Source organism: Aptenodytes forsteri, unplaced genomic scaffold, assembly GCF_000699145.1.
Source record: "Aptenodytes forsteri isolate BGI_AS27 unplaced genomic scaffold, ASM69914v1 Scaffold47, whole genome shotgun sequence".
In the NCBI taxonomy this organism is placed as follows: domain Eukaryota; kingdom Metazoa; phylum Chordata; class Aves; order Sphenisciformes; family Spheniscidae; genus Aptenodytes; species Aptenodytes forsteri.
Genome location: NW_008794731.1, coordinates 2,414,327 through 2,424,999, shown reverse-complemented (window position 1 = coordinate 2,424,999; position 10,673 = coordinate 2,414,327). Strand labels below are relative to the sequence as shown.

At 41.9% G+C, this 10,673-nt stretch overlaps 1 protein-coding gene across 1 annotated transcript in view; it reads left to right on the top strand.

The window, feature by feature from the left end:
* Positions 1–10,673, top strand: part of LSM14B (LSM family member 14B) — a 13,836-nt gene extending 3,163 nt beyond the window's left edge. Inside the window, exons 3-11 of the mRNA XM_009273956.1 lie at positions 3,688–3,871; positions 4,228–4,363; positions 4,821–4,937; positions 6,728–6,898; positions 7,026–7,103; positions 8,137–8,298; positions 8,478–8,631; positions 9,719–9,898; positions 10,259–10,673. Of these exons, the coding sequence (XP_009272231.1) occupies positions 3,688–3,871; positions 4,228–4,363; positions 4,821–4,937; positions 6,728–6,898; positions 7,026–7,103; positions 8,137–8,298; positions 8,478–8,631; positions 9,719–9,890 (1,174 nt within the window). The 3' untranslated portion in view covers positions 9,891–9,898; positions 10,259–10,673. The remainder of the gene's footprint in view (positions 1–3,687; positions 3,872–4,227; positions 4,364–4,820; positions 4,938–6,727; positions 6,899–7,025; positions 7,104–8,136; positions 8,299–8,477; positions 8,632–9,718; positions 9,899–10,258) is intronic.

The window sequence follows — 10,673 nt, the reverse complement described above, 5'->3', positions numbered from 1 at the left end:
ATGGGAAGCAGTGAATGAATCCCTTGTTTTGCTTTGCTTGCGTGCGCGGCTTTTGCTTTCCCTATTAAACTGTCTTTATCTCAACCCACGAGTTTTCTCACTTTTACCCTTCTGATTCTCTCCCCCATCCCACTGGGGGGGAGTGAGCGAGCGGCTGGGTGGGGCTCAGTTGCCGGCTGGGGTTAAACCACGACAGAGAGGTTGCAAGCAGGATGCAATTCCTTTACTGTATGTGGTGTGTTTCAAAGGCATATGTGATTAAAGTGCTTTATGGTGTGGGAAAGTACGTGCTCTGTATAAGATTTCTGTCAGTTCATGTATTTATTGGTCTCTTAGTGTTCAGTTTTGATGAACTGGAATGCCTAAGAAGTAGTTGTTACAATGGACGGAGAATACATTTTTCCCCACTTAAAGTGCTGCTCTATCAACTTTACAGTACAAACCCTGCTTTTCATTTTAGCTGGGAGGGTTTTTTAAATTTAGAGACTTTATATCAAAATTAGTGTCATAATTATAAACATAGCAACAATGTTGAAGTTGGTGACAGCAATATCAACCCTGTGCTTTGGGGGGACAGTGGTTTAAAACACTTGATCTCTCAAGGGTTAGAAGAACCATGAATTACTGACATGTGGTTGAAGTTGTCCAGATAGCTAGTAAATTATTATTAAGCCCTAGATGCCACTGTTTAAGGCTCAGACAACTTCAGTATGTAATGCAAGTGCTATTCTCTTGACTTTTATCATCTGAGTGATACGAAGAAAAATTTAGGTTGAAAAAGACCTCAGGAAGAAATCTGGTTCAGCCTCTTACTCGAAGCCGGACTAACTTCAATTGATTTGTATTTGGTTCCTGTTAAATCTCAACATATGCACAATGTCTTAAACACTGGATAAGGAGATTCCATGTGCTTAATTAAGCACTGCAAGAAAGTTGTCTGTCTTGTTAGATGCTAAACTTAAATTGCAAAAAAAGGAAGTTTAAGCCCATTACTATCCTGTCAGCAGTGAACATCAGAAACTTACTCCCCCTTCTGTAGAAGTCTGAAGAAACTAGAGTTTTTGAGCAAGAAATACCCACGTAAGCTCTGCTTTCCAGACATCCAGTCACTCTTGTTATGCTTCCTGACCCTCCAGAAGTCTAGCTCAACAGAGCCCTACACATGAATACAAACTGTATTGTAAAACACTAGCTGCAGCATGGTGTGGGATTGATTTCCTGTTCATCTGTAAACAATAGTCACTGTAACTCTTCATGGGAGACAGCCCTTTGGACCTCCGCAGAAACTTAAAGCTGTACTTTGTGATGTGCCAGAAACCATTAAACACTTCAAATGCAAGGGCAGGCATGCTCAACTCCTAGAGCCCTTTCAAATGCCCTCGCTGCTGTTTTGTCTACAACAAGGACATAGTTTTCCACCTTTTTAGTTAGAATCATAGAATCGTTTAGGTTGGAAAAGACCTTTAAGATCATCAAGTCCAACCATAAACCTAGCACTGCCAAGTCCACCACTAAACCATGTCCCCGAGCACCACATCTACACGTCTTTTAAATACTTCCAGGGATGGTGACTCCACCACTTCCCTGGGCAGACTGTTCCAATGCTTGACAACCCTTTCGGTGAAGAAAGTTTTCCTAATATCCAATCTAAACCTCCCCTGGTGCAACTTGAGGCTGTTTCCTCTTGTCCTATCGCTTGTTACTTGGGAGAAGAGACTGACCCCCACCTCGCTACAACCTCCTTTCAGGTAGTTGTAGCCACCTTGGGACCAGCCAGCTGCGAAGCTGCCTGGACAGCTTTGGGCTTTGCAGGTCACATGTTTCTCCATGTGGAAGCTGACAGGCTGATCCTGGTGCTCAGAGAAGGTGTGCTTTCCAAGCTAGCTGTGGGATTCTGCAGTAGTCCCTGGATAGCTTTAGTATGTCTTGCCATGAGCTGTGTGCTGTAATTAATCTTGAACGGGGATATCAGTGGTACAGTTCATATCTAAAAGGCCATAAGCATTGCTTTCAGTTTATAATCTGCTTGTAGTTGACTAGGTTACAGCTGTAATATGATCAAACAGCAGCTGGAGATCTAAAATAACTTGGAGAGGTTATATACCCTAGGAACTAATGGAAGATAGTCATTCAAAGGAAGTGACTGACAGCTTGTCCTTGCACCAGTTAAGATTCCCTTCCAGTTAGGTGTAAGCTGAGGTGCTCAACAGCATCAGCGTGGTAGGGACAAAGTTTGGCATTGACCTGCTGTATCCGGAGCTACTGCTCCTTGTGAGCTGACATACGTGTTGAACAGAGGTGAAGACCGCTTGCAGCACTAGCTGCTGCTTGGTGGGGGGAACCACCTGGATACAGCTTTTCATCTCCGAGAACAGGACTCTTGATGAGTAGCCCTGTCTACAACCGTCAACACTCCTAGTAAGTTAGTAAGAGTATAGTGTACCAGGGATGCTCGACACTGGGGTTGAGTGGATCCACTTTTTTGCTGCTCTTTTTCTGGGGAAGCTGTAGTGCCCCCTGTCCCCTATCATCCATGTGACAGGGCTGTCTGCTTATATCTTTCCAGCTGTGCAGTGGGAATGGCAGCTGGCTGGCACATGACCATAGATGGTGACATGGCAGGTGCTTGTGAAAGGTCTGTTAAAGACATAATTTGTAAAGGTACTGCAGGAATCGTGGCATGTCCTGGTGGAGAGGTTGAGTACTTCTATGGTAACCTGTTAGAAGCAATTGGTGCAACTCCAATACAGAATTCTTCTGTTGGCAGAAAGCATACATCAAACCAGTATGTGCTGGTGCTTATCTGAACTGGCAAAGCCTCGCAAAGACAGAAAACAACTAGACTAGTAAACTTGATGAGCTTCTGTAACTTGTGGCTGAAATGTCAAGCTTTCATATGTCAGTGATGTAACTATGCTACCTATTTTCCTGCACTAACAATTCAGTAAGTCTGAGCCTGACTTCCTCTTCTTTAATGGCTCAAATTAATTTATGCTTCTACCTGGTAACTGGTAGCTGCCACACAGTCAACTGCAGCTTTTTTTCCACTCTAATGTGTAACATCATTGGTTAGTACCTGCTCAAGCGTTCCAATAGCTGGGACTCAGTAAAGCCTCAGTAGGCACTGAGGTTTTGGATTTATCACTAAAAGCTTGCTTCGTAGTCAGTGGATATTAATAATAAAACCAGTGGCATGGAGTAGAGAGAATTTTAATAGGAAGCTCTTGTCATTGATAAAACTTTACCTCTATCTGTATAATAAAAACATGAAACCAAAGGTGCAACTTCGAGCTCTAAAGGCTTCTAAGATTTTTTTTTCCCCTGCTGCTTCAGGGGCCTCTCCTGTGGTCTCTTGCAGTGGCAGTTGTCTCAAGCTGAATGCTTACATAGGACAGGGGCTGGGGAGGGAAGGGGAATATGGCACTGTAGCACTGTGGGGAAGTCCTCAGTTTTGGAGTAGGATTCTTCACTCCAGCTGGTCTATGGTCTTTACCTTCACAGCTTGATATAAACAAAACTGTTTATACAGTTTATGCATTTGAGGGAACAGATGTGTGCGATAAGGAGATTCAGAGTTCTGGAGGTAACCTTTTTTTTTTGTTACTTTTGGCAAGTATTACAAAAGTACTTTTTAATTGCGTAAGTCTTAACTTACACAATGCTGCAATGGTAATACTGGACTAATAGTAATCTTTCTAATGCTAAAGTGCGATCCTTTGGTACTGAAGACCGGCCCACAGACAGACCTGCTCCTCCAAGGGAAGAAATCTATGAATACATTATTTTTCGAGGAAGTGACATCAAAGACATCACTGTCTGTGAACCTCCAAAAGCTCAACATACTCTGCCACAAGATCCTGCCATTGTCCAAGTAAGTTAGCCTGAAGTGTTGATTGGAAGCTATGATAAAACGTTGGTGATGAAAGACTTGATTTTGGTATAAACTTATAAAAATGAAGGCCGGTACGTGTCTCCAGGAATCTTCAGATTGAAGCATCCTGAATTTTGTTGTAATGTTTAAAATAGCAGCAGCATTAAAGACTTCAGTCAACAAAAGCCAGAGCTAGTTTACCTAGCTGAGAATGCAGGAAAATCATAAAGAGGTAAACTAACCCTTCTCGGTATTTACTTAAGCTTTAGTAATGCTGTATGTGAAGTAGAGAATCACTGCCAAAGCAAGTTGACTTCTGGACACTGTAAATGGAAATGTACTTTGTCTTGTTACAGTCTTCACTGGGCTCTGCCTCTACATCATCCTTTCAGCCACATGTGCCTTACAGCCCGTTTAGAGGTATGCCACCTTACAGCCAGCTTGCTGCCAGCTCTTTACTTAGCCAGCAGTATGCAGCTTCGTTAGGTTTAGGTAAGTAAAAACTTTACTTGCTAGAATAAAGGTACAGTCCTTGTATGCAGCTACTGTGAAACCAAATAACAGTAACTAACACTGAATTCCTTGCCAAGTGTCAGGCTGCAACAAGCAGTAAATGAGTAGTTAACAACTTTGTGCAATGATCTTATTGCAAGGAGGCCTGCGTTTCACTTAGACACAGACAGACATAGGAAACAAACTAAACAGCTAAAGTTTCTTTCTGAAAGTAATGTGAATAGCTAACAGTTGAGGCCAGCTCATTTCTAACCTAACATACCTTACCTATACATCACATGTAAAAAGAACTTGTATTCCCAGAATGGACTGTAAATAAGCTGCTCTAATGCTGTTCTAGAGATTCTTGTATCTCTTTCCAAGTCCTTCAGGTGTTTCACTACCTTGTATCTTATCCATATATCTTTGCTTTCTCTTCTTCCCTCTATCTCTTTAGAGAAATTGGTAAGCCCTCCAGCATCAGCAGCTGCTTCCAGCCCTAGTTCTTCTCCGTCTCCACAACCTGTTTCAGAGCCTGACATGTCTTCAGAGCCCCATCAGCTCTCTTCCAAGGGTAACAGCAGTTTGAGGACTCCAAATATTTGGAAGAACTGCATGGCACTTGCAAACACGCTGTTCTTGTTAACCCCTCCTAGAATGATAGTACTTATATGGGTAATGCTAGTAGAACTAGTTTGTTCTCAGCTATTTTTGCCTTTCATTACATGAAGTATTCCTCCTGTCCTAGAAGTCTCAATTAGAGAGACAGGAGAAAAAAAGTACAGGACAGCGGATCCTCTTGTGTAAGTATCAGGAAAGGGCTGAGGTTTAGGGATGTTGATGTGCTGCATCCTGTCCAGGAACATGTGTCACCTTAGAGACTGGGCAAGGAATTAATTAGTCTTTCCTGGAAAGACAAGCACACTGCTTAAATTGTGGGTGGCCTTGCTGTTAGAGACATAGCTTAATAGAAAATTCAGGAGTATTGCTATAAATGAGGAAATATCAGGATAGATTTCATGCATGATGGGGCATAGTACCTTGTCAAGACTCCCAATTAGCAGAGCATGACTAACAGTAAGCAATTTCTGAGTTGTGATAAGCTGAGATAACATAGTTCTGGGTGCTTGCTTCTATGTGTAAAAACTTTTAAAGGAGGTTGAGTAGCGATACTAGACTGACCATCCTCAGAGCAGAGAGACCAGGTGCAGCCTGCATTTAAACATGGTAATTAGTTTCATCTGTTTTTAACTTAAGCATGTGTGCTTGTGTTGGCATGAAACTGTTTTTACTTACTCTCTGGTTTTGGCCATCTATCTGTACGTACTTTCTCAATATTCTGGCTAAGCTTTGAAACTTTCTCATGTTAAACTTGCACAGCAGCTTTGTCCTACTGAATAATTCTTAGGATATGTCTGTCTTCCTTGCAAGTTTTCCAGGTGAACATTAACTGGGAACCTGCATGATGTTACCTACTGGGTATATCTCATGTGGAGAAGTGTCAGTGGCTTGGTTTGTGTGTACTCTTCAGCTTTCCACTTTTCTTGCTCTTAAAGTATGTTCAAAGTTTGCTTCCAAGCAGTTCTTATGCATAACTACATAAACCTGTAGTACTCCAAAACTTCTAATTAAATCTAGAATGCAGTGTTTCTTCTGAGTACTGAAGACTGTCACTTTTTAATATAATTGGTGTAAGGTATACCAAACCATGAAAAGTATTTACATGTTTTGTAGTGTGAATAAATAAGCCTGGATGGAAGAGCAACAGAAGTCTTGGTAACACTTTGGCCTTGACCAAGAAGGAATTTAAAAGGGTAACTTTGAGATCCTGGTCTGGTTTCAGGTTTTCTTTGTCTGAAAGCTAACAATAAGCAATGAAGTTGAAGGACTTCTAAAAATGGCTTACAAAATGGGATAAGTTGAGGTGGTTAAGCTTTTGCTGCAAAACTTTTTTGATGAAGTGGGGAAGCTTTCTTGAGCAGTTTCAAAATGGTGGATTTTTGCTTCAGATTTAAAGTATCGTGTAAAGTAAAATCCTGCATAACCAAGGATACACCTTGAATTAGATTTTGGTATAAACTGTCTAAGAGACTGACCTGGCTTGCTTACCTAATGTGTGTCTAACTTTGGTTTAAGAAATAAATGGGTAGATTTCCTGATTTTAAGCCTCTGAATTTGAGAGCCGCGACTTGTATGGCAGTAGTGCCTTACCTAGTGTATATGCCACTTAAACATAGCATGTAACGATAAACACTCAAGGCGCTGAGTAATTCTTGACAAAACGGTTTCTCCATAGAAGTGGGTAGGGTTTGAATAGCATTGGCATGTTTTCTGAGAGGCACTTAATCATTGGGATTTTTCCAGGTGCTGGCTTTCCTTCTGTTCACCCAGTCCGCAAAAGCCCCATGGTAGAGCAGGCTGTTCAGACTGGCCCAGTTGACAACATGAATTCACAAAAGCCACCCCCAGTGAAAGTAACTCCAGGGGTTCAGCGCAACGGACGGCAGGTTCCACAGGGCAGCAGTAAGGCAAATGGTATGTGTGCACCACTTCATCTTTAAAGTGCTGTTTTGAAGCATCCTTCAAAGGTGCATAGCAAGACTAAACTGTTTCAGTTTTGTTCTTGTGCTCCTTTATTAAGTTTATCCTTCTTGTTCAGTAGATACAGTTCAGGCAGCACCTGTGCAAACCCAAGGACAGGTGAATGATGAAAACAGAAGGCCTCAAAGGAGAAGATCAGGTAGGTTAACCTGACACTACACAGTCGCGTTAGCCTATAAAGGCAAATACTGTTAATTTCAGTGAAGGATTATCAGACAGAAGATTGAGAGCAAGATAAAGCTTGATAAGGCTTTGGGCAGCCAGAGATGCATCCCTAACAAAATAGGTTCTGGGGTCACAGAAGTTCAGAACATTCCAGGGTCAGAATTCTACTGTCTTTCCTAGAAACTTGAAGGTATGTTACATAAATTGATACTATGAGTTGGCAGCAGCAACTAGATTTCTCTGAAACCTGAAGTATTTTTACTGGGAAGGGCAGCCTGTTTAAGAATTTCCAGAGCTCTTGGAACTAAGAGGAACTATGGATCCCTCACTTCCATAGAGCAGAGCTTTTATCTCAAGACTGCAGTTTAAGCACAGGTCAAAAGAAAGTGAAATTAAATTCAAACAGATATTTCTGCCCAAGCAAAATGAGAAAAGGCAGGAAACAAAAGTTCAGACTCTCGGGTCTTCAAATTAATTTGCCTGAAGGCAGCACTGTAGAAGGGGTTACAGCTTTTCCAAAAAGGAGTTGATAGCTTCTCAGTTGGAAACCAGAAGCTATACAAATACAAGCTGCTTTTGTGGGTAGATGAGTCTTGGGTGGATTTTCTGAAACCAGTGACCTGCTCCTCTTTGCTATCATGACAGGTTTGTAGACTGTACCATGCTTGCAGATGAATAGCAGACAGCAAAGATAGTTTTCCCTGCTTCCCTCAGCTTTTCTTGGGATAGTAGTTGTTCTGATTTCCTCTCCTCACACTGGAGGGAAAGTTGGGTATGCTCTGTCTTAATGGTAAGACTGACATCCAGGGATGTTTTGCAGAAAGTTAAAGTATTGCTGTAATGTGTCTTCTACAGCCAAGTTCAGAAATTACTTTCAAAGAGGTGTGGCCTAACTACAGGACTAGAAGCCAGCAACTCCTGAGTTCTAACCTTGGTTTGCTCTGGTCTTGAGCAAGTCATTTAACCTCCCTGTGCGTTACCAAGTGTTTAAACTCTCCTGCTTTCAGGAAACAGGAGAACCAGAAACCGTTCTAGAGGACAAAACAGACCAACTACTGTGAAGGAAAATACAATAAAGTTTGAAGGTGACTTTGACTTTGAAAGTGCAAATGCACAATTCAACAGAGAGGAACTTGATAAAGAATTCAAGAAGAAACTAAACTTTAAAGGTTTGTGACTTCATTAAATGTGAATCACTGAGCTAGTAGTAAACACTGCATAGACAAACTCGTTCTGAGAAACTGCATGATTACATGTGGCAGCATCTCAAATCTTGTTTGAGGGAGCAAGAGAACAGATGGCTCTTCAGTATGCATCAAGGAAGTGTAATACGTTTTATTATCTTCAGATGACAAAGCAGAGACGGGGGAAGAAAAAGGGGACCCTGGAGTGGCAACTCAAAACAATGACGGTAATGCAGAGGAGGACCTTCTGGGACCCAACTGCTATTATGATAAATCCAAGTCTTTCTTTGACAACATTTCTTCAGAACTGAAATCTAGGTGAGTGTTTTCCAAAAGCTTGCTTTTTTAATGCAATTTTAGGCATAGAATTCTAGACATAATCTATGTCACATGGTTTAATTCTTTAAAAATCTTAGAATGCAAGAAAGTCAGCAAAGCCGTCTTTAGAAGGGAGTATTGTCATACACTTGATGGCTCATGGGTGATATTAACCAAGCTTCATGCAGTGGAATCAAACAAAAAGCAAGGATTTAGGCAGATACTGATACGCTTGCCTAAACTATGATACAGGAATTTCCAGTTCTGTTTCCCAGCACTGACTTTGAACCCATTGATTTTAAACAAATTTCTTATCTCGTTTGTGGGAGACGGCATCGGGGTCATGCTGTGCTGAAGGTGGTGCAACTTGCAGACAGGAGCAAGCTAAGCCTGGAGTTTGGGCAGAGGGGAGGTCAGGTCTGTCTGGAAATGCATTATATTAAATGTTGGGAATATTAAGAGAAAGCTTCGTCTTTTGCTGCTGACACTGATGTTATCAACTGCTTGGTGGAGTTAGACACCCCTTTAGTGTCAGTATGTGAAATTCCCTTGGTAATGTCTCTGCTTCCCTTCAGCAAAGCTTGCTTCCGAGTGCTCGCTGTACGGCATTCAGGGCTAGGCAGGCTCTGCTAAGGAAGAAACGCACTGGTGCTGTGGAGCTACCTCCGTAGCAGTCTGCTGAACCTCCGTTGTGACAGGGCTTCCCGGGTTTCTGGAGAGGCTTCACTGAGTCAAGAGTTTGTATTTTTCAAAAAAACAAGATAGGGTTTGAAATGCTAGTGAGACTGTGTTCAACCCTTTTCTAGGCCCATCTTTAGTTTTCTGGTATGAAAGTAGCTTACAAAAGCCAACAGCTGTCACTTCCAAATCCATGCTTAGCAGAGGAACTGAGTTAGTGAGCATGTGTACGCTGCAGCTTGTTCTTGTTGCAGTTCAGTTCAATGAAATAGGGTGCTTGAAGCTTCCTAGCTAAATGCAGCTTGTTCTTGTTGCAGTTCAGTTCAACGAAATAGGGTGCTTGAAGCTTCCTAGCTAGAGTTGGCGACTATTTAACGTTTATATTGCATCTGAATGCAGTCTTGTTCAGTTCTAGGCGTACCACGTGGGCTGAAGAAAGGAAGCTCAATACAGAGACATTTGGAGTGTCTGGACGGTTCCTTCGCGGCCGCAGCTTTCGTGGTGGATTTCGAGGTGGAAGGGGTAGCGGAGCAGCAAGGCGAAACCAAACCACTCACAGAGCTGGTACTGGCAGAGTGTAACTTCAGAGGCAAGTTTTTTAGCAAGAATAAATAGTGTCTCTGAGCCAGGTTTGTCTCTTATTCCTTGCCTGAACTGTCTGTGCAACCTCTTGCTCTCCAGTCTCATGGATATCTCAAGAATTGTTCCTTATTGTATCTGATCTGTCCTTCGAAGTGGTAGAAGGAAATATGAGCGGTTTTAACACGTTGATTGTTCTGTTGATTTCTTGGGCTAGCCTTCTGTCTGAGACAGCAAGAGCTGCTTCTTTGGGCCAAGTCTCTAGCTAAGCATTTCAGTTGATACATGGGTGTGAACTTTGCTGCTTTTCTTTTTCCTGGGAGAAGATCCCCATGATACCAAATCTAATTCTACCTTTTTTTCTGAATAGGTTCTAACATCTCTCCTGAGAGGATGAAACTGTATATAGAAAGAAAGCAACCAACTGCTGCACTAATGTGGGAAAATGGTTCATATTGTTTACTGTCTCAGCTCAAGCGACAGAACTTCATGTACTACTGCTTATATTCTGGACTTATTTTGGACCAGCAAATGTCAGCTGGAATATTCTTTGGAAGAGGGAATGTGTTCAGGGGTACCTTCTTCAGGGTGTCTTTTTTGTTTGTGTTTTGGTTTTTTTTTTTAAGTGCAGACTAACTTACATGGTTCTTCTTTCTGGGTCTCTCAAAGGCTGCTATAGTCTAAGCTTAAAGTCAGACTCCTTTTCTGAACCCTGAAGAAGATAAATCATGCTGTTTTAACATGGAACCAAAGCTCACTTGAAATAAACCAGCTATAATTTGTTT